This window comes from Podarcis vaucheri (genome assembly GCF_965113315.1).
Source record: "Podarcis vaucheri genome assembly, chromosome: 7".
In the NCBI taxonomy this organism is placed as follows: domain Eukaryota; kingdom Metazoa; phylum Chordata; class Lepidosauria; order Squamata; family Lacertidae; genus Podarcis; species Podarcis vaucheri.
In genome coordinates this window covers 44,324,429-44,348,739 of record NC_138765.1, presented here as the reverse complement: position 1 = coordinate 44,348,739, position 24,311 = coordinate 44,324,429, and the positions used below count along the sequence as shown (strand labels likewise).

The 24,311-nt window shown below is 46.4% G+C and overlaps 1 protein-coding gene across 2 annotated transcripts in view; it reads right to left on the bottom strand.

Moving 5' to 3' along the window:
• The window catches only part of CMC2 (C-X9-C motif containing 2), a 39,866-nt gene that overhangs the window by 8,404 nt on the left and 7,151 nt on the right, over window positions 1-24,311 (bottom strand). For both annotated transcript variants that reach the window (XM_082232408.1, XM_082232409.1), the window contains exons 3-4: window positions 22,024-22,148; window positions 19,164-19,235 (exon numbers count right to left, since the gene is read on the bottom strand). In XM_082232408.1, coding sequence (XP_082088534.1) covers window positions 19,164-19,235; window positions 22,024-22,104 — 153 coding nt within the window. In that variant the 5' untranslated portion in view covers window positions 22,105-22,148. The remainder of the gene's footprint in view (window positions 1-19,163; window positions 19,236-22,023; window positions 22,149-24,311) is intronic.

Sequence of the window (24,311 nt, the reverse complement as noted above, 5' to 3'; positions counted from 1 at the left end):
AACAACTCATAGTTGGACCTTAAAGCCTTTTCTCTGCCTGTTCTGCTTTGCAATCTGATTTCCTAAGCCTAACCATCATGTGGGCTGCAAAATAAGGGAAGTTCTATCACCTCTGGACCCCTTTCCAGATTAGTTTACACCTCTGCTGTTGGTATCACTATTTTTGGCCAAGGGCAGAAGGGTGGTCATTAAAGAGGGGTTTAAATCTCTCAGACGTTGCACTGTTCTTCTAAAGTCATTACCTAGGGAGACTGTTAATTTGGCTTTGTTGTGGAGGGGGGAAATGCCAGGATGAGTCATTATAGTGTTATTAATCTCCGTACCTCCAAGGCAGGCTCTTTCATTCTCATTTCCTAGATCAAATGCTACTTTTTCTTTTCTCAAAAGCGGATTGGTGGTTTTATAAGAAGTATTGCATATGGGCACCTTCAGGGCCAGCCCTACCATTAGGGAGAGTGAGACACTGCCTTGGGCGGCAAATGCTGGAAGGCAGCAGCTATTGTCCTTGGATGCAGTATTGAAATAAGATGTAATGGCTAGACTAGTCACCCTCTGTGTTGTAAAAATCAGAGAAGTGCAAGTTTTGAAGGATGGCTGTGTTTTACTTCACATATTATTTCAGAAAGGGCCAGTCAGGTAAGTTAATGTTTAAATGCACACTGAACAGAATTTCTCCATCACCTTTAATGGAGAATTGCCTGAGCAAGCTGACACTGCACTCATAATACCCTGGGCTGATCCAGCAAACAAGAATGCACATGCATAGCCTTTTAAAGGAAGCTAGAATCCTGCTGGGATCAGGGTGCTCTTTGATTCTTTCTCTCCCTGAACTATGAATCTAGAAGCAGACATTCTATGAGGCTACAGTCAAAGGAGAGAAGGGAATCGGAATTCTTTCTGTCAACACATTTGATTGCAAAGTTCCATTTAGCTGCTTCACATCCTGAACTGCTTTCATTCAAGTGGACAGTAAAAGAACTTAGTAACTTTAAGAATGAATGCCTGGGTTTGCTTGTTTTCTTCTTAGGAACATAGGGAACTAACTGCCTGATACTGAGTCAAACCCTTGGGCCCATCTAGCTCAGAATTGTCTACAATACTGACAGTGGCTCTCTGGGTCAGGAGGCATTCCCATACCTACATGGAGGTACCAGGTATTGAATCTGGAACACTTTGCATGCAAAGCAAATACTCTACCACAGGAGTTATGGTCATAGAACTGGAAGAGACCCCAACGGTCATCTAGTCCAACCCCTGCAATGCAGGAATCTCCTTGCAGTCTCTTCCTCCCTTTTTTATTTTTTGGCCGTAACGTTTAGATTGCAAGTCTACAGGCAGGGCCCATCTTGTTGGGAGGCTGCTTACATATGCACCTCTGAAAAAGAAGATAGCTATTTGCATATGCTGATGTATATTTGTATAGATGCAAACGTGGGAATAGTTACCTGAAGGAGCATCTCCACCCCCATTGTTCAGCCCGGACACTGAGGTCCAGCGCCGAGGGCCTTGTGGCGGTTCCCTCACTGTGAGAAGCAAAGCTACAGGGAACCAGACAGAGGGCCTTCTCAGTAGTGGCGCCCCCCCTGTGGAACGCCCTCCCATCAGATGTCAAAGAGAAAAACAACTACCTGACATTTAGAAGACATCTGAAGGCAGCCCTGTTTAGGGAAGTTTTTAATGTGCAACATTTTAATGTATTTTTAATCTTTGTTGGAAGCGCACAGAGTGGTTGGGGAGACCCAGCTAAATGGGTGGGGTACAAATAATAAATAATAACTACTTATTATTATTATTATTATTATTATTATTATTATTATTATTATTATTATTATTTAGAGAGAAATACACTCCATCCCACCAAAGAAGGAAGACTGTGACCTGGTGTGTCTGTTAGCTAGCTGCTGATGGGCAACTTCAGGACCCTTCCTGATCTCCCTTCTTTTGGTTCTTTATCTTTAAGACAGATTTGGGGTAGACAGTCCTTCAACTACAGGACGCAGGTCATGCTTGTGGGCATCCCATAGGCATCTGCTTGGCCGCTCTGAGAACAGGATACTGGACTGGGCCTTTGGCCAGATCCAGCTGTAGGGCTCGTCTTATGTTCCTTTGTAAAGTAGGACGACTATGCTGCCTGGTTTGTTCTTGATCTTATCTAAGCCACTCTGGAAGCCTTTTCAGCTGAAAAGAGGGATAAAAATACTTTATAAACAAACAGAAACTTCAGGAAGGCTTGCCTGGAACCTACGTCATCATCCTTTGGGCACCAAACTCCCCATGTCTGTTAAGGACTTTTAATCTGAAAAAGATTGGGTTTTAATGCTGCTTTTACCTGTCACTTTAATGAAAAAAATGCTATTGCTGTTGTCAGGGAACTGCCATCAGCTCAGAGGCGAGAGGTGGAAGGGCAGTTGTGTTATAGGGAACCTCCGGAAATCTTGCGAAGCAGTTTCTCCTCTAGTGAGGAGGGAAGCCCCACTTCCAGTGGAGAGGAAGTGGTGGGAGCAGGGGATGCTAGGGAGAGCCTCAACACCGAGCCTGAGCAAACCGGAGGGGAGGGAAGTACCCCTTTGCCAGCGCCCAGTCTGTGCAGTAGGTTTAGGCACAGGGAAGGGAGGAGAAGATTGGGGGTCACGCAGCTGTTATGCTGGAGGAGGTAGAAGGACCGCCCACTCCCAGCTTCTGCTAGCAAGTGAGCCAGACATGAATTGCGACACTCTTCACTGTAAATAGTTTGCACTAATAATAAAGCCTGGAAAAGACAGGTCGGAGTCTTGCCTGTTTGCTCTCGAGCAACCACACCACCACCTGACAGCTGTATTGTTCTTCTGCACAACCCACTGTGCAGAACTTTACAAGCCACAAGGTTGATCTGATTCTCAGGGGTTGCAGGCTCACCTAGTGTCACGGCTATTCGGTAAGAGAAATATAAAGATGGCTCTTTTTAAACTCCCATTGACAATGAATGGTTCTTTGCAATTAATTTAGCCTGGGTTGTGTCCATGGAAAGGAGCAGGAACGTACCCTCAGGGATGCCGTTTAAACAGCAGCATCACCAAGATGTCCATTCAGGGTTAAAAGGGGTGACAGTGCATAAAGGCAAGAACCACATCCATTGCTGTGCTTACTTATGTCTTGGCCCCACTATCCACTGGCATGTGGCCCCTGAAAGGTTCATTAAACAGAAGCTCTGGAAATTCCTGCTAATGGGTAGAACAAAACTTAGGGATAGCTCTGTTGGTAGAACATGAGACAGGGTTGTGGGTTCGAGCCCCACGCTGGGCAAAAGATTCCTGAAGTGCAGGGGGTTGGACTAGATGACCCTCACGGTCCCTTCCAGCTCCACAACTCTATTATTCTGTTCAGTATTGTTTAATTTTACCCAGTTTACATCATCACGATGGGAAATGTTTCTGACACTTAACTAGGAACCATAGTTCTGGAGAGCCGTTGTGGTGCAGTTGTGGGACTAGAACTGGCGAGACCCGGATTCAAATCCTACCCAGTCATGAAACTCACTTGGTGACCTTGCTCCAGTGGCTTTTTCTCAGCCTAACCAACCTCACAGGGCTACTGTGAGAGTAAAATGGGCCTGAAGAAGAACACATGTAAACTACCTTGAGTTCCTTGGAAGAGAGATGCGGCATGACTGTAGTAACTGCTTAAATAGATGGAACTTGCATTTGCATTTATAATTTGTGATGATGCGCTTTCTTTTTTCCTCACCCCTTTATAATCAGGAGTCTTGAAGGCAAGAACGGGAAGCCTTGTCGTGTGGGGAATACGCTCGACGTCTTCTGGGCTCCCAAGCCCGGCAGAAATCAAATTGGGGAGGAGCGTAGTGTCTCTTTCTCTTTAACAGACTGTAGATAATCAGCAAGGTGCCCGCAAGAGACCACACTCTGGAGAAAACCCAACCTATCCCCAATTAGAGCATTTCACTGAGACTATTATTTTCTGAAATTATACACTGGGACTCAATCCTCCAAGGATCCAGAAAAAAATAGTAGCTCTGCAGCAGCCACTGCTTCTCCAGACGAACTATTACAGGTGGTTAGGGATGAGGGACAAATTCAATGGAGTTCACATATAAAAGCCAATCTAACTAATTCACACTTTCTGAAACAATACAGGAACTGAAACACAGAAATCCTTTAAATTCAGGTCTCTGAATTTTGCAATGCAGTTCTCTAGTTAAGGCACATTGTTAGGGTAAAATGTACATAGAAGTGCAAATATTAGTGAAATGAACAAACAAAACACATATATTAGGGGTCATTGGTTTTGGGGGGAAAGTATATTAGCAAAATTGCATGCAAATCTGTATATTAGGAGAAATTAACACCAAAATCTGATGGATTTTCATGAGGACTTTTAAAAAAAACTGATGAGGAAATGAGAAGAACTGAATTTAAGATTGAAAAAATGAGAAACCAAGAGAAACTGCAATTGACAGATTTTCCCATCCCTACCGATGGTGAAAGTGGATCTTATAGTCTAGAGCTGGTAAACACAAAGATAGACCAAGGCTCTATTATCTTGTGGGCAGCCAAGTGCTTTTAGGAAAGCACAAGCATGACAGGGCATCCACAGCCCTTTGCCACTATCAACCATCCCTAACTTGCCTGAGTTTGTTGTCTATGTCACTTTTAAGGTCATCTAAGCTTGTGGCCAACACATTTTATGGCTATGAATTAATTGGACATTGTGTGAAGAAGTGATTTCTTTGATATGTGCAGAAGATGCTGTTAATAATTTTCATTTCAATAATACACCTAGTATTATGGGAGAAAAGGAACAAATTATCTCTATCCACTCTCTCAACACCATGTATGTGGATGTTCCTCCTTTATGACAGCAGACTAGTTTAGATGGCTCTACCAACCTCATCAGTTTTCATGATTCTGTGCTTTTACGAGTTTTCCCATTTTAGAATTGAGCCCTCTGTCTTTTGTTGTCAGACTGTGCAGAAGTTGAGAAATTTGTAGGTGCAGGTAGAATTTCAGTCATCCTCCTTAAGACCACTTCCCACTTTGCATATACAGTGGTACCTCGGGTTAAGTACTTAATTCATTCCGGAGGTCCATACTTAACCTGAGACTGTTCTTAACCTGAAGTACCACTTTAGCCAATGGGGCCTCCCACTGCCGTCGCGCTGCTGCTGCACGATTTCTGTTCTCATCCTGAAGCAAAGTTCTTAACCCAAGGTAATATTTCTGGGTTAGCGGAGTCTGTAACCTGAAGTGTATGTAACCTGAAGTGTATGTAACCCAAGGTACCACTGTACTAACCTACCAACAGCATCAGGGGAAGCGATCTTTTCAGGGGGGAAATTAACCCCTGTTACATGACAAAGCTAATTGGCAATAGAAACTCTACACTCCTGCCAACTCCATCTGTTGAAACCAGATCATTGGGTTGTCCACAACAATATACATTTTGGATTTTGAACGAGGAACAAACATAGAGTGCATACATGTTTTTGAAGCTTCTCCTAACGGGGCTCCTGTGCTTATAACAGTTGCATGACAGATATACATTTTACTGGTGAAACTTTTTCTTATTTGAACCCCAACCACAACAATAACATTTTCAGAGCTTGTTACACCATCCGTTTGACCCAGGAATAATGAGGTGATTTCTACACTGTTAACCCAGCAGCAAATGCAAGAGCAAATTTGGAAGGTTATGGCTCAAGTCGGCTATTCTTATTGCTGATTTTCCAATTTCATTTCTAAAGTGTCTTTGGACCTGCACAGGGAATCCAGGATTTGGTTTTAAACCTTGGATTACAAATTTAAAAGCAAGTTTAAAAGTTATGATAACTTCATCTATTGTTGTTAGCTGATGGAGAATCTTTGCTGGAAAATGTGGACAACACATTGTGTTACATTGTCAATAATGTGTTACAATGCATTGTTCCCCTGAGGATGCATTGTCATTGACTATATGCTGGTCCACTGCGACATTGTAAATCTGATAATGGACTTTAGAATTGAAACATGCACCGAAAGTGATAACCAACCATTGGTGATGTCTGTAAATTTAAACTTTGATTTAGAAATAACTCATCGTAACAACACAAATTATTGTCAACATAAGCAAATGACCCAGTTAAAATGGTCCCAGGAAATGAGTGTAGCAGTGGGGAAAAACTTACAGTTAATTTTATAAACCAGGTAATCTTTAATCTAAAGAACATTAATTCTTGTAGTGACATTCTGGAAGTATACAGTCATACCTCGGGTTAAAGTCGCTTCAGGTTGAACATTTTCAGGTTGCGTCCCACGGTGACCCGGAAGTAACGGAACGGGTTACTTCCGGGTTTCGCCACTCGCGCATGCGCAGACGCTCAGAATGACATCACGCACATGTGCAGGCGCGGCAAAGCGCGACCCACGCGGACGCGGGTTGCGTTCTGCTCATGATGCGAACGGGGCTCCGGAACAGATCCCGTTCGCATCCAAAGGTACCACTGTATAGTGAAATCTTCAAAACATTTGAAGAGCTTAACACTCCACCAAGTCAGGTCACTTACAAACAGAACTAGTCCCTGGTTCGACGATGAATGTCTTCAACTTAAAAGAAAACTGCGCCAAATTTTCAAAAATACCAAACTAGAACCTTTCTACTTCAATGAAACAAGAAAACATCACCTTGTTCTGGCCAAAAAGAAATAAAAATATGCCACCCCAAAATAGTCCCAATTACCTGACTCAATCCAAAACAAAAATAACAAATCATTTTGGTTGATAGTATATGGAGGTCTGGAAGCTGGCAACCAATCAGCTGTCCTACTGCGGATGTTATTTGAATGTGCCGGACACAGTAGAACATATAATTTTCTACTGTCCATTCCACAACCAGCTACGCTGATGCATGCTATCCCATTTTCTGGGTAGTCTAACATCACGGGACAATGAAAATATCAGATTCTATCTTTCTGACATTAACCCAGAAGTAACTGCAAGGGTGGCTGAGTTTTTATCAATAGTATTTCTTAGAGTGGTGAATGGCAGTATTTAGCAGGAAGAAACTCCAACGAAAATCCTCGTTATTACATATTTTTACATGGCTGTTTATTTGTATATATTTTAAAATTTTATATATAGATGTTCTATGATGGGCTATATTTGTAATGCCTAATAAAGGTCTGGCGAAGTACGTACAATGCATTGTAACAATTGTCACAAAGTTCTTCCTAAGGTTTAGTTGGAATCTCCTTTGTTGTAATTTGAATCCACTTGTTTGAGTCCTACCCTCTGGAGAAGAATACAAGCTTGCTCCATCTTTCATGTGACAGCCCTTTAGATATTTGAAGATGGCTATCATATAGCCTCTCAGCCTCCTCTTTTCCCAATTCCTTCAACTGTTCCACATAAAGTTTTGTTTCCAGACCCTTTATCATCTTGTCAATATCCTTTCTCAAAATGAGATGCCCCAAACCAGACACAGTAGACCAGGAGTGGTCTGACCAAGGCAGAATAGAATTGTATTATTACTATTACTTCCTTTGATCCGAACTCTATACTTTCATTTAACAGAATGTCTCTGTTTCGTCTGGCTCCTAAGCAGGTGAATCTTAAATTCTGAAGGGGTCTATTTCACTCAGTATTGTCTACATACACTTACTGGCAGTGAGTCTCCAGAGTTTCAGATGGGAATCTTCCACAGCTCTACTCAGAGATGGTACCTGGGACCTTTTGCAGGCAAAGTGTTTGCTCTACCACTGAGCCAATGAGCCTCGGTCCAATATTTTTTGTTTTTCTTCACGAGGAATGCAGTGAATCAAGGGAAAGCAACCAGCTGTTTATATTAATAGGTGCACTTCACCTCATTACTTTACTGGACTGGACAAGGCTACGCGCAAGCTGAATCCTACATAAGTAGCTCACATAAAAGGAGTATTATGTAGCATATCTATAAATATCCATTTTATTTTTAATTCATAACTCTGCCAGCTACTGGCTGCTGGCCCAGGAATGACGAACTCAATACCAGGCTCCCTCGCAACAATGTGAAGTGTGCCAGCCACTGCTTCTTTGTAAATAAATACAATATGCAAACCGGCCTTGCATGCATCTATGTATGTGTATGTGTGTACACACACACACACAGAGAGAGAGAGAGAGAGAGAGAGAGAGAGAGAGAGAGAGAGAGAATGAATCATAGAACTATAGAGTTGGAAGGATTTGAGGGTCATTTAGTCCAACTCTTTGCAAGGCAAGGAGTAGATCATACAGGACAGATGACCATCCAACCTCTACTTAAAATCTTACGAGAAAGGAGAGTCCACCACCTCTCATAGGAGTCTTTTCCGATGTTGAACAGCTCTTGCTGTCAGAACCAAAGACGTTAGTCAGTTTGCTTGCCTGAAAGCCTGCCCATCTGAAAACCTATCCTTATGTGTCACACATACACATCAGCGAGCAAGTTGGTCTCTCCTACCCAACACACAAGCTTTATAAAGGATATGGGCACACTTCAAGCAAGGAACTTTGCAAGTTGAAACTGTCAGGTGCAGTTACTATACCACATTAAATTCTTGCACATTTAAAGCATCTTCTAAGGACAATTATGCCTGTTTGGGGTGTACAGTGGTCCCTTGGGTTACATACGCTTCAGGTTACGCTGTCAGGGGTTCAGGAGCAGAGACGCAGAGAAGGGAGGAAGCAGAGAGCGAGGGGGAGGAATCCGAAGGGAAAATGAGTGATGATGACGACCCGAGATCTCCAAGCCTAAGCAGTGAGTCAGAGGACTCCCAAAAGGGAGCCCCAGTGAGCAGAGCAAGGGGGGGATCCGGGGGGACACCCCAGGAGGAAGGGAACAGAGGAGATTCAGAGAGCAGCAGCTGGAAGTCGGGACCCACGCTCATAACTGAGGGCGGCAGCAGCTGGAAGTCGGGACCCACGCTCAAGACTGAGAGCAGCAGGGAGGAAGGTAGCCAGGCATCGGGTTCCGGAGGCTGTCAGCAGGAGGGAGGGCACGAGTCAGGGGTGGTCACGCCCTCCTCAGAGAGCGAGGCAACGGTTAAGAGGAAAGTAGAGAGTTGGGCGCGCGCGCCAAGTTCAAATGCAGCGGAAGCTGGAGCAGTAAGCAGTCCGGAGAGTGAGCCAGGTCCTAAAGCCCGCCGCAAGGAGGCAGAAGGATCAGGGGGGTCAGCGTCAGAGGAGAGTAGAAGGGAGGAGGCCCAGGGGGGCAGAAGGACCCAGAGACGTAGGGAGAGGCGAAGGAGGTGGAGCAAGGCTAGGGTATTAAGCTGGTGTGCAAGAGGCGGGGACTCAGACGGGTCTTCGCCGACCTAGGGCAGAAGGTGTAGAGCTGCACGCTGCAGTTCGGAAATGAAACCTGTAACCTAATAAAGACTCTTATAAAGTGAACGCTGGCGGACTTGGTCCTATGTGAGCTGGGACTGGGTGGCAGCTCTGACAGTAAGACCCGTCTCCAAAAAGCTTCGGACACCTGATATCTCGCAGCGGAGAGAGAGGCAGCTGGAGGAGGGGATCGGTGTTTGGGAGCAAGCTCACGACGGTTAGCAGAGATGACGGAAGCAGAGAAAGTTGCAGCGCTGCAACAGGCAGTTACCCAATTGAACGCGGAGGTACTGGCATCCAAGAAGAGGGAGGAGGATGCGGCAGCCGCCTACAGAGATCTCCACGCCAGGTTTGAAGCATGGGTTAAACACGGGCAGCCAGGACCCAGACCGGAGGGGGTTGGGTTGGCACGGAGAGCAGGAGGGCTTGTGGCTCACTTCGATGGGAATTTACAACAGTACCCCAATTTTCGAGCAGACGTAATGTGCGCACTGCAACTGCTGGCAAAAGACTTTAGAGATGAGGAAGAGAAAGTGGGGTTCATACTATCCCATTTGCATGGGGATGCTAAAGCGTGGCTACGCAATTTGTGGAGGGATAAAGATCCGGCGCTTCAGAATGCAGATGCCTTTATCAAAGCGATGGATGCGTGTTTTTTGTCTACTATTGATGTGGATCTTGCCCGACGGGAGATTCATGGACTGAAACAAGGGAGGGCAAGCGTCCGGCAGTACCACGCCCGCTTTTTTGCGCTGGTCAGTGCCTTAGAGTGGGACCGGGATTCGCCCCCTGTCAGAGACCTGTTCTGGGAGGGTCTAAGCTCAGCGGTCAAGGATGAAATTGCAAGGGGGGAGAGGCCCCGAAGCACGCAGGAGGTGGTCCAAAGGGCGCTGACTGTGGGGGTGAGGCTGGAAGAACGTCCCTGGTGCAGAGATGAAGGACGTGGAGGGCGCGAAGCAGCGAGAAGTTTCTCTTTCGTTCCAAGAGAAGCAGCGCGTGCGCAATCCACACCTCCGCCAGGAGGGGGAGGGGAACCGATGGAGGTTGGAGGTGCAAGGGCTCAGTCAGCAGCCAGAGCCCAAGCACCGACAGCAGTGAAAGCGAAGCCTCCTAGAGGGAACAGGAAGTGTTACATCTGCGAGGATCCAGGCCATTTGGCGAAAGAGTGTCCCCGGAGGCTCCACAAGCACACTGCAGCCTCGGCAATGGTGACTGCAGCAACGCAGCAAGGAGAACCACAGCAGGGAAACGACGATGTCTGGCTGGAGACAGAGGCACTGGGGCCCAGCCAGACGCATCAGTGAAGCAGTCCCCAGCGATCTTGCAACCCACGGACCCCCTCCCACCCAAACCAGTAGTGCAGCTCACAGCATCTCTCCAGCTACCCGATGGCGTCACTATCGAAGTGCCGCTTTCTGTGGATTCTGGAAGCAACGCAGACTTTATAGCGCAGGATTTTGTGGAGCAGCACGCTATACAGCTACTGCCTGCCACTCTGCCCCTGCAAGTCGTCACAGTGGATGGCAGAGAGTTGCTAGGGGGGCAGGTGGTGAAGCAAACGCCACCGATGGTGATGCGCCTTGGCAACCACAGGGAAGTCATCAGTTTTAATGTCACCCGACTGTCGGACACGCCCATTGTGTTGGGCATGAGTTGGCTGGACAGGCACAGTCTGACACTGGCTTGGTACCAGAGACAGCTGATCTTCGGCTCCTCTTATTGCGCAGAACACTGCATCCTGCCCAGACAGGAGGGAGAGGAGGAGGAATCACAACTGCAGTTGGGAACGTTGCAAGCAGTCCCCCACAAATACGCGGACTTTCTGGAGGTCTTCTGTGAGAAAGAGGCTGACAAGCTACCACCGCACAGGCAATATGACTGCAAGATTGACCTCCTACCAGGGGCGACGCTGCCGAAAGGGAAGCTGTATTCCATGTCTGAGGACGAATTACAGGAACTCAAACAGTTCATAGATCACAATTTGCAGCGCGGTTTCATCCGGGAGTCCAGGGCAGTAGGGGGCAGTCCTGTTTTCTTCGTGAAGAAGAAGGACACGCCCCAGAAAAGACTGGTGGTGGATTTTCGCCTCTTAAACAAGATGACCAAGCCTTCTGATTTCCCCATGCCCAGGATTGACGACCTGCTAGCGACGGTGCGCAAGGGACGCGTGTTCACCAAGTTGGACCTGCGAGGTGCGTACAATCTCATCCGCATGAGGGAGGGCGATGAGTGGAAGACAGCCATGTTCACGCCTCTGGGCACCTACGAATACAGAGTGATGCCGTTTGGATTGCAAAACGGTTCTCACTGTTTCCAAGCTTTCATGCATCATGTGTTGGCGGGACTCCTTTACAAGAAGTGCATCTGCTTTCTGGATGACATCCTGATATTCTCCGACTCGCAGCAAGCCCATGACCAAGATGTTCGGGAGGTGCTGAAGAGGCTGCAGCAGCATAGACTGTACGCCAAACTGGAGAAGTGCCAGTTCGACACGACGGAGGTGGATTTCTTGGGTTACAAGTTGTCGGACAAGGGGCTAGCCATGGACAGCGCCAAGGTTCGTGCGGTGTTGGATTGGAAGAGCCCGCGCAATCGGAAGGAGGTCCAGCGGTTTGTCGGCTTCGCCAACTTCTATCGCAAGTTTATCAAGGGGTTCGCGATGCAGACGGCGGCCATTACGGACACGCTAAGCTCCAAGAAAAAGAAATTCATCTGGACGGAGCAGGCGGAGCAGTCCTTTCAGGCACTCAAGCGTCTCTTCGCGTCGGAAGAGCAACTGCTGCATATCGACCCCAGCAAACCGATGCGGGTAGAGACGGACGCGTCCGATAGAGCAGTGGGAGCTGTCCTGCTGCAAAGGGACCCACAGGGGGTCTGGAGGCCGGGAGCGTTCTACTCCAGAAAGCTCAGCAAGTCGGAGCAGAACTACACCATCTGGGACAGGGAGTTGCTGGCCATTCATGCAGCTTTCAAGGCGTGGAGGCACTTCCTGATCGGCGCCAAGCACACGGTGCAGGTCTGCACGGATCACAAGAATCTGGAGCACTGGCGCACGGCTCAGTTCCTGAACCAGAGGCAGATACGTTGGGCGGAGTTCTTTGCTGACTTCAATTTCCGAATAGAGTACGTCCCAGGCGACACCAACGTCATGGCGGATGCACTGTCCCGCAAACCGCAATACCTCGAAGAGGCGAAGCCTGCGGCAGCCATGCACATCTTCGCGCCAACAGCGTGGGCGTGCGCTTCAGCCACAGTAGACCTGGATGCGGTGCGGCGGGCGTTGCAGGACGACTCCTTCGCGCGGGCGAAGATGGCAGAGGTGCACAAGGGCACGGCGAAGGGCGACGAGTTCCAGATACGAGACGGCTTGCTCTTACGTAAAGGGGCCATCTACGTGCCGGGAGACGAACTTCGCGCCAGGGTACTGCAGCAGCTGCACGACGCACCCACGGCCGGGCACTTTGGCACGGAAAAAACGGTGGAATTAGTCGCAAGGGACTTTTGGTGGCCCAGACTGAGAGGGGAAGTCGCGGACTACGTGGCGAGGTGCGACACCTGCCAGAGGGCCAAACCGGTGCACAAACCACCGGCGGGACTGCTGGAACCGCTGCAAACGCCGTTTGAACCGTGGGAGAGAGTGGCCCTGGACTTTGTTACGGATCTACCCAGCTCGAGAGGCAAGACAGCTGTACTAGTGGTGGTGGACTTGTTCACCAAGATGGCACATTTCATTCCGTGTGCGAAGGTGGCCACGGCGGAACAAACCGCCAAACTGTTCATAGATCACGTGTTCAAAGTGCATGGTCTGCCGCGGTCTATCCTGTCCGACCGCGGGCGCCAGTTCGTCTCGAATTTCTGGCAGAAGCTGATGAGTTTTCTAAATGTCAAGGTCGATCTGGCATCAGCAAGACACCCGCAGACCAACGGGCAAGCAGAGAGGGTCAATGCCATCATGCAGCAGTACCTGAGATGCTATGCCAATCAACAACCTGCGACCTGGGTGGATTACCTGCCGCTCGCCGAGTTCGCTTACAACAACACGAAGCACGTGTCCACAGGGGTGACGCCGTTCTTCGCCAACAATGGGAGGAATCCCAGAACCTTCCCGGGACGGGAGAGAGTGGGGGACGGAGAACCACAGACGGCGGACGCGTTCGCGTCAGAGTTGCAGGCGGTACACGATCAACTCAGACGGCAGCTGGAGCTAGCTAAGCACGCCTACAAGGTGCAAGCTGACAAGCACAGGCGGGTTGGCGAAGAGATCCAAGTGGGAGACTGGGTCTGGTTGGCAGCCCACGCAGTGCCGACCAGGTCACTAGCCAAGAAGAAGTTGGGGCACAAGCAAATTGGTCCGTACCAAGTCGAAGCACAGATCAACCCGGTAGCCTTCCGACTGGCGCTGCCGGAGGGTTCCAGAATGCATCCGGTGTTCCACAGGTCGGTGCTCACTCCCTACAAGGCACCTCACAGATTCCAGGAGCCAGGGACGGCACCGAGTCCGTTCCGGGAGCGGACGGAGACGCGAGGGGTGACGCAGCAAGACCCCATCAACGAGGTCACGGAGATTTTGGACTCCAGATGGGGAGAAGAGGGAGTCGAATACCTCCTAGCCAGAGAGGGCACCCGGGCCAGCGCCAATAGCTGGGTGCCAGACTACGCTTTGGAGGAACCCCTGCTCAAGGACGAGTTTCATGCCCTTTTCCCACACAGACCCATGCCAGCGAGCTTCTTCGACGACTGGCTGTTCACGCCCACACTTTCTTCCAGCACGTTCCATGGATTCGACTCGGACGGGGAACCCGCACTGAGCACCCGTTCCCCAGAAGGATCGCCGGCGGGTTCGGCGTCAGACACCTCGTATTGGTGGGACGATCGACCGGAGGAGCAATGGCGCCGGAAGTGGCTGGAGATGCCAGGTCGAGCGACCGACGCAGAGACTGACATGGACGTGTTCGGGGAGGACCTTGGGTTCGAGCACGGCGGTACAGAGATGGAAGCGGAACAGGTCAACGTCGGCGACCGCGAGGAGGAAGACTCGGAGGTCTTCAGTTGGCGGCCAACCACGGGGAGCGAACTGTATCCGGCATTCCCTCCCGTGATGATGGAGCACCCAGCACCCACACCTGAAAGCGGGGAGGGGGGAAGGGGGGGCTTCGAGGGGGGGATGGATGTCAGGGGTTCAGGAGCAGAGACGCAGAGAAGGGAGGAAGCAGAGAGCGAGGGGGAGGAATCCGAAGGGAAAATGAGTGATGATGACGACCCGAGATCTCCAAGCCTAAGCAGTGAGTCAGAGGACTCCCAAAAGGGAGCCCCAGTGAGCAGAGCAAGGGGGGGATCCGGGGGGACACCCCAGGAGGAAGGGAACAGAGGAGATTCAGAGAGCAGCAGCTGGAAGTCGGGACCCACGCTCATAACTGAGGGCGGCAGCAGCTGGAAGTCGGGACCCACGCTCAAGACTGAGAGCAGCAGGGAGGAAGGTAGCCAGGCATCGGGTTCCGGAGGCTGTCAGCAGGAGGGAGGGCACGAGTCAGGGGTGGTCACGCCCTCCTCAGAGAGCGAGGCAACGGTTAAGAGGAAAGTAGAGAGTTGGGCGCGCGCGCCAAGTTCAAATGCAGCGGAAGCTGGAGCAGTAAGCAGTCCGGAGAGTGAGCCAGGTCCTAAAGCCCGCCGCAAGGAGGCAGAAGGATCAGGGGGGTCAGCGTCAGAGGAGAGTAGAAGGGAGGAGGCCCAGGGGGGCAGAAGGACCCAGAGACGTAGGGAGAGGCGAAGGAGGTGGAGCAAGGCTAGGGTATTAAGCTGGTGTGCAAGAGGCGGGGACTCAGACGGGTCTTCGCCGACCTAGGGCAGAAGGTGTAGAGCTGCACGCTGCAGTTCGGAAATGAAACCTGTAACCTAATAAAGACTCTTATAAAGTGAACGCTGGCGGACTTGGTCCTATGTGAGCTGGGACTGGGTGGCAGCTCTGACACATACGCTTGAGGTTACAGAGTCCGCTAACCCAGAAATATTACCTCGGGTTAAGAACTTTGCTTCAGGATGAGAACAAAAATCATGGCGCAGTGGCAGCAGGAGGCCCCATTAGCTAAAGTGGTGCTTCAGGTTAAGAACAGTTTCAAGTTAAGAACGGACCTCTGAAACGATCAAGTATGTAACCAGAGGTACCACTGTATTTTTTATCTCCACATAATACTCCTTACATTCATCTATTTATAAAAGTATTTATATACCACAATATCAAAAATGATCGGGGCAGTTCACAACAACATTATATATACAATAAAATGCACTTAAAACAGTACAAAATATTCATTTAAAAAAAGGTTCCAAGATGTGTAAGGCTTCACTGACAGGGAAACATGGCTTTGCAGACAATTGATGGTGCCCTCCAGATGATGTTGGACTACAAATCCTAACATCCCTGACCTTGGCCATGCTAGCTGGGGGTGATGGGAGTTGTAGTCCATCAACATCTGGAGGGCATCCCATTAGCTACCCCGATTTATTTCAAAAGAGTTGTCTGTAACTCCACATCAGACACACATACAGTTCTCACAGTGCCCTATTATAAGACATTTCATTTTATTGCTGTGGATTCCCATTTCAGATACAATCATGAGCTGCAGCATCTCCAAATTATAACCTCACATGATGGCAGTATAGTGCGCCATAAATGCCAATATCTTGATTTAATGTGGTGATCCGGGGAGCATGATATTGCAAGCACCATAACGTAGCACAGCTCATGTATAAAACACCTTTACGATGGGATTTTATTAGCGTTGACATTAGAATTAGAAGCGAGAAACTGACGACGGGAAAAGAGCCTGCGAAAACTTAAGATTGCAAATGGGTTGAGAGAAAGGCAGCAGCCCCAAACCATGAAGTTTAAGGAGAAGAGCTGCAGCTCAGTGGTACAGCATCTGCTTTTTCTGGCAGAAGGCCCCAGGCTGAATGCCCAGCACCTCCGGGTCAGGCTGAGAAAGCCTCCTGCCTAAAAACCCTGGAAAGTTGCTGAAAGCCAGTGTGGACAACACTGAGCTGGCTGGACCAACAGTCCAATTTAGTTTAAGGTAAGTTTCCTATGTTGCAAAGTATGAATATGTTCTAAGTGTGAAGAACCCAGAGCTAGATTATAAGAAATCAACAAAACACAAGAGCTTTCTTTGCAAAAGATGATAGGCTTTTTCATATTATCCAGTTTATAAATACCGTATTTTTTGCACCATAACACTCACTTTTTTCCTCCTACAAAGTAAGGGGAAATGTCTGTGCGTGTTATGGAGGAAATGCCTACGGGTGGCATGCCTACGGATTTTCCTCCTCTAAAAACTACGTGCGTGTTATGGTCGGGTGCGTGTTATAGAGCGAAAAATACAGTATATAGACCAAGCAGGTAGCAACCAACCAACCAAGGGCAATAAGTAAGCAAGGTCAAGCAGTTATCAGTCTAGCAAAAGGCTAGTTTATAAAGGCTGTTTATAAGTCAAACTGTTTCCTGCAGGCAGATGAAATTATAGTGGAACCCTAACCACGGGTGGTATTCAACTAAGTTTTAGTCAGAGCAGCCCTTTTGAAATTAATTACAAAGTTAGGTCCATTAATTCCAGTGGGTCTACTCTGAGTGAAATGGGCCATGCTGTGTTAATATATGTCCATTCATCTTTTTCTTTTCTATTTAACTTTTTTAACTTGTGGATAAACTAAGCACTATTAAAAAGTGTGTGACTTCAGAGCCCATCAAATACTTTTTTGCTGGTCATCCACCGCCCCCAATCCAGTATCATCAGAGTTAAGTTCTTTTCCCACCAAACACAGGAGCATTAATGCACTCAGCTGTTTGTTTGCACCTCCTGCTGGGGTTGCACACATGATGTTTCAGGGTCGTGTTTTGACAGGTGTGCTGAGCAAATAGGATGGTTCTTTATGCCTCTGACCATCTGACTTGATATTTTTTGAAAGCAATTTACAGGTAATCAGGCATTTCTCTAAGAGCTTTTATTTCCAAAAGGAAATGGAGTGAGATCTGAAGCTCCTAACATATCAGTTAAAACCAAGGCCATGTGTATACTCCAGCAAAGAAATGCACTATGTTGTACTGGCTGCAAGATTCCGCTTCCCTAGTCTCTGCTTTCTTGCTTTCTTTTTCAAAGCAGCCTCCAAAAGTCTCAGGGAAAAGCTCTTCCCAGCCTTGCTCCGAAGAGATCCTTTTAATATGAGATACCAGGGACTGAACCTGGGACCTTCCACATGCAAATCATGAACTCACCCACGGAGCTATCATTCCTCTCCGCAGAAAAACTCGAGAAGTGATTATACTCCACCAAGGCTATCAATGGCTTCTAGTCAGGATGGCCACATGCTACCCTCAAGGTTCAAAGCAGCATGTCTCTAAATACCTACTGTTGGGGAGAATGAGTAGGACAGAGTTATTGTCTTGGCATCCTATTTGTGGGTTTCCTACAGACATCTGGTTGGCCACTGCAGGATAGAGGATGATGGAATAAATAGCTTGATCTAGCAGGGCTCTTTAAAAAATGTTAAGTCTCAACCAAATAATTAAAGTGCACTGAACAGTTGCCAACATCGCAGCCATTTTTATTGCAAATGTTTTGGATTTAAATAGTTTTCTTTATTTAGGTACCCAGAAGACATGAGACAACACACTCCTTTGGCCATCCGTATGTTGCCCAGTCCTCAGCTCTATCTATGGTTCTGAAGTTCTCATTTTTCGTCTTATCTCTTCTGCATGTGCTTGGCTCCTGGCTCTCTTTTCTTGATACTGGCAGGAAAAACAAGGCGATAAATGAATAATAGATAAGTCATGTCACTACATTAAAAATGCAGCATGGGTTTATCACTTGAAAAGGAAATACACGTTTTTTTTTGTAGAACACAAATTACATTTGCATTGGTTGGGGTGGGGACCACCAAGAAAGCAGCCCACTAAGGTTATTATTATTATTCTGAAGACAGAAGTGCCTGGCGTGCTTTGGTCCATGGGGTCACGAAGAGTCAGACACGACTAAACGACTAAACAACAACAAGGTTATTATTTAATTTGCATCTTTAGCTACTCCATTTTTCAAAAGTGAACAGCAGCTCTTTCCACGGTTCCATATGCTTTCTGAGACTTCAAGGGAACACTCTGTGTACATTTTTAAACCATGAGGGCTAACAAACCTTGCCAAAGGATCTGAACGATTGCCCAGTATGCATTTTTGGAGCAAGGTGTGTGAGCAGGCTGTGGCAATGCAGGTTCTGTGGGATGGGTGTGGGTGGGTTAAACAAATTGTCTAGATCCTCTCCAGCCTGGATTTTGGCACTGTGGTCCCCCAGGTGGATGATTTCTGATGGGAGACAGCTTAGGGGAATATGGGTTCAAACGCTTTTGTAAAATTCCAGCAGGACCCCTAGACTCAAGAGCAGGGGTTCTCAAACTTTTTCAGGCCATGCTTGGTTTCATAAACTCATCCCCAATGCCCACTACCCAGCTCTACAAAAAGCATCATTCAGAAGAGCTGTTTGCATGACCTACTAAATAGAACAACACCATAAAATTCAAAAGAGTAATAACTAATTTCACATTTATTCAAAACCAAATTAAAACTATTTAGTTCAATTAATTCAATGAAACTGTGGAACTTGATCCAGTGATACCAACATTTCAAAGTCTGTTAGTCATTTACACCTCCAACTTTCCCCTTGCCTCATAGTACCCCCATAGATAATCCCACTGCCCTTCTTGGGATTGGTACAGCCCACCTTGGGAACCACTTGTCAAGAGGAAGGCACAAAACTGAAAGGGGTGTTTGGGAATATTTCAGTGGTCTGGCCTCATTGTCTGTGGCTTACCTCTTTCTTTAAGCATCGCCTCATTTCTTTGTCAAAATCATTGCAACGACCAAAATATCTCATGATGGAGTGCTGAGAAACAGGACCACAGTAATAATAAATTATACAAATAAATACACCAAGTCTTCTCATGTCATTTGTATATCACAAAAAAACAGTATAACAGTTTTGAAGTAATATTTACAAGATAGGATTCATCATTAACGGTCAATGTACAAGTTCTTGGTTTGTGAATTGGTTTAAACAAAAGCAAAAGTGAAGGGGAAAGAGGGTTAACAGGTAACATTCAATATTGCACACCCTAAACACCTGATCTGGAGCGCTTGTGGTTGTGCTTAGATTACGTAAATGTCATTTTTCCTCTTATGTTATCAATGAAACAATATAAAGTGTTGGCGGACATGGGAAGAGTTCAAAGTGAAGATTATAATTTACGTTTAAATTAGTGGTAATGGTAATTCATAATCAGTCACACTGGATTTCCTTTCCAACTCCCCCTCCCCCCCAAAATCTGTAAAATGGAGGTTGTGACACTTCTGACAACATGGGTCAAACCAAGACAAAGGCATTTGTTTCATGACTGTGTACGTTAATTAGCTGACCAAGGCTATGATGTCAGTGTGTGTGTTTTTTAATCACTGCACACATACCTTTCTGCCAAGGTAGTTTACAATTTAAAATATGAAAACAAATCCACAGTACAAAATATTCTCCAGTCTACTTCAGGACCTTAACTCCCTAACCCAGGCTTAACCCTGGGCCTGGCTTCCCAACTTCCAGTTGTCATCACCAACAGCTGTATGACACCATGCTTGTGTTTTTATATTTGTAAACCGCTTAGAAGCCTATTTTGGTATTACGTGGGATATAAGAGACTACTAATAGTAACAGCTACTTATTTTCTTTTCACCTCGTGATTGACACTCCCCCTGCCAACCATCGGAAAGGGAAAGAGCAGAAAGTGGGTGGGGGTGGAGCGTAGGCATTGTTCCTGGACACACATCCCAAGAGAGGCCTTGAGTAGTTGAGCCAGCAGTTGAAAGATTTCCCCCAACCCAAACCTAAAGACTCTCATCCATAGTTGCTGCACCCATAGAATACATAGGAAGCTGTCTGGTTCACACGTCAAACCACAGTATAGTGTGGAAGCGCAACATGCAGGCTCAAAGAGAGCATATTGCAGTCACTTTGCTCTTTCTTGGTCATTTGGCTGATGCACTAAGCTTAATGGGCTCGTGATTTAGCTCTCTCAGTCAAACCATGTATTGTAAACATAGGACAAACCTTGGTTATGCTGCATAAACTATTAAATTTAGTTACCTCATGTCACAGAGCCAGAGAAATGCTTCCTGCCCCCCTCTAAACAGGCTAGTGTAATTTTTACGTGTGCACACACACGTATTCACTGGATTGTTTGTCTGTTTGTTTGTTTGTTTGTTTGTTTGTTTGTTTGTACCACTTCCCCCTCCAATTTGGCTCAATCCTAACCACAACCAGTTCAGTGCTTACTACAGCAGTAAGTCACAAAAGCCTTTAGGAGCCTAGGCACCAGTTCAGTACAGGACTGTATAACTGTTTCAAAATTATTAGCAGCTGCATTGAATTTGTATGCTGGTTTCCACCCCACTTCCTATACTTGCCTTGTATTAATCTCAATAAAAGCATGTTTCCAAAGTCCTAACAGGAAACAATCAATGGACCATATAAGTTAACTAAGAAACAGGGGGAAGTTCTTTTGTAAGTAGTATTTAGAAAATAAAGAAATTTATTTTTGGGACCTGGACCACAAATGCAGATATTCTACTTCCTTCTGCAGGAAACTATTTTCAGCTAATTAACTCTTTATTGTTGCTTCTACATGCACAGCTAGAGAACAGTTAGCAATTTTTAACGTGTCAAATGCATCATCTGCATCTTTATACTGAGAGTAAAAGATCCTTCCTTCCTTCCTTGGCTGTGCTTCCATTTCTCTTCTTCCAGCAATCAAATATAGGTTTCAAGTAGGACTGATCATAAACCACATCTTGTTAACCTATAATTATATGTAACATTTCACCTAGCCTTTCTAAAACATGAAAGGATTAGAGCTGTTCATGAATATTAATTCCGAAAAAAGGCTCCCTTGCAGCCATGGCCAGGCAGGAATGTTACCGCAGATGAATTCTACCGAGCAACAAAAGGCAGCTCTTAATTACCCACCATGGCGTAATTAGGTGGTAGCAGCAGCAGCAAAGTTCTCATTGCTTGAAGAGAACAACGGCAGCCAAGGAGTAGGATGAGCGATACAAGGCCCATGGCTACAGGACACCCTTGCAAGCTGACGTCTCCATCATATTTGAGAATCGTAAGCACCTAGCAACTCCCTCCCACCCAAAACCTAACCCAGCAACTGCCTTCTAGGCAAAATCTCTCAGCAATAATTTTGAAAAGGCTTGTGTGGCAAGCCCAGCACTTTGATTGCTCTTAATGCGCCAGCTGTATTAAGAGCAATAAACCCGTCTGTACGTACCTGCAGTAATATGGATGCTTCTGGATGTTACATTATATTGAGAAAGAAAAGGGTAAACAAAATTGTCTCTTGTGAAAATGGGCAAACTTGCACAGCTGCTGAATCAGTTTAACCTGCTGAACTTTCTAAAGGCACCATCAGCAACACTGTGTGTGCCGCAGAGCCAAGGAGAGAGAGAGAGAGAGAGAGAGAGAGAAAGAGAAAGAGAGTGAGAGCTGCTCTTTAGGATGTATTTAGCTATTTCATGGCCATACTGCCCAAAGGCCGTCTCCTCTATCTGTAGAATTCTGGGATAAGCCCTTTCTATCAGGATACATTTCAGTGTGCTTTGGGTTTAGGCAGAAGTCTTACCTCTTTGTGGCACTCCTTGAGCAGACGGATAATAAGATTGCATTCTTCGCTGTGCAGATGAGGAGACAGATCTGGGTGCATCGCAAATTAAGGAGAGCTCATGGGGAAAATCTGAAGTCTTCCACCTGTCAATATTGTGATACATTTTTATATCCAAGAGAATGCCAGATAGGGCATCTTGCCCTATGTATATTTCTTAGCGAAAAGATCAGAACCAAAGCATGATTATACAGTAAAGTACTATTTGCATTTGGCTCTTAATCTTTTGTAAAATCAGAGAATCTGTAGTGAGCAATTAATTAATCAGTTTAATAATGATAATATTTTTCATTTATTAACTGCTTCCTACAACAGTTACAGATGGGTAGCCGTGTTGGTCTGCCATAGTCAAAATAAAAAAATTCCTTCCTGTAGCACCTTAAAGACCAACTAAGTTAGTTCTTGGTATAAGCTTTCGTGTGCATGCATACACAGTATCTGAAGAAGTGTGCATGCACACGAAAGCTTATACCAAGAACTAACTTAGTTGGTCTTTAAGGTGCTACAGGAAGGAATTTTTTTATTTTGCTTCCTACAAGACAGTTAGGAAAGCAAGGGGTGCTGTGGTCTAAACCACTGAGCCTAGGGCTTGCTGATCGGAAGGTCAGTTTGAATCCCTGTGACGGGGTGAGCTCCCGTTGCTCAGTCCCAGCTCCTGCCAACCTAGCAGTTTGAAAGCACGTCAAAGTGCAAGTAAATAAATAGGTACTGCTCCGGTGGGAAGGTAAATGGCGTTTCCGTGCACTGCTCTGGTTTCGTCAGAAGCGGCTTAGTCATGCTGGCCACATGACCCGGAAAAACTGACTTCGGACAAACGTTGGCTCCCTTGGCCAGTAAAGCAAGATGAGCGCCACAACCCCAGAGTCGTTCACGACTGGACTTAACGGTCAGGGGTCCTTTACCTTTACATGACAGTTTCTTTAAGCAACTTACATTATATAAAATACACAACTGCCTGTGCACAATTTAAACCCAAATACATAGAATAAAACATAATAGAACAGAGATGTATTGAGGAGTTCATCCAACAACAAAAGTAAAACCTGACCCTACTTGTAGATCTACAATACGGATAGGCAATGAATCATACCACAGTACAATGACGATGACAACAACAACACAACAACCAGAACATAATTTAGTTCACATTCTACAATGGGTTGGTGATTTTAGTTCAGCTCATCAACTGAGAGCAATTCCTCTTTTTCCTGTTTGCCCAATTAAAGGTTCTACATAGTGGAAAAACCTTACATACTCACTTATCAACAGATAAAATGGGCCAGGAGCCAACAAATTAGGAAACTGGTTCTGTGAGCTCAAAGAGCAGCAAACTGGTTTTGAAACCTTGGGGCGTTTCATATAGTTTATGATGCATCCAGACACGTAGGGAATGGGGAGAGCATCAGCTGCCCAAGTAAATCAGTCCCATTGGGCTAGTTTAAGCCCCTTGTATGAACCCACAGCTGCAATCCTAATAGGCCCATTTGAACTTAAGTCCCACTGAACTGAGGGTAACTCATTCCTGAATGCTTGTGCAAAAGTCTGCGCTGCAGGACTGGCTCTTTGGATTCTAGCCATAAATCACTGCAAATTTAGTTTTAAATAGAACAGGGTCCTCTGAGCCCCACATACATAATGATGAAGAGAATCAGTAGATTAGGCAATGACTCCTTTTGAAGAAAGACTTTTTAAAAAAAATGGCAGAGAACACAGTTGTCTGATAAAGCGCAATTGGCTCAAAATATGTTGAAATTCATACATCGGGTATCAATATATCTATCCCCAGTATCTGTTGGGCTTCTCTGTGTGTCCCTTGCCCGCCCCCAATGCAGCTTCTGTGGGGTGACCTTTTGCTACTAGTTTCTGCTCTGCCACACCTCAGCTTCCATTAATCAATTTTTCAAAGCTGAAGCTCTATTTCCACCTCATCTCTATTAACTATACAGGAATAGAGCAGCAGTAAATGTCTCAGCTTCTGGCTGCCTGGGTATGTGCACCACTAACCGTGCTTTCAACACGTATCCCCAGGCATCAAGGTGTGCAACTGCTTCAAAAAGTAATCAAGAAGTAAATCTTCCTGCAAGGCTTTCAATGTTGACCTCAAGGGTCTAGCCATAAGCCCAGAGTATCAGAAATACCAAGCCTGAACAACCAAGTTTAATAAACCTGATCTATCGGGTGTTTTTGTGATTGTATAGTATATAGAGAAGGGAGCACGACCTCAGGATAATTTTCCTGTAGCCCATCTT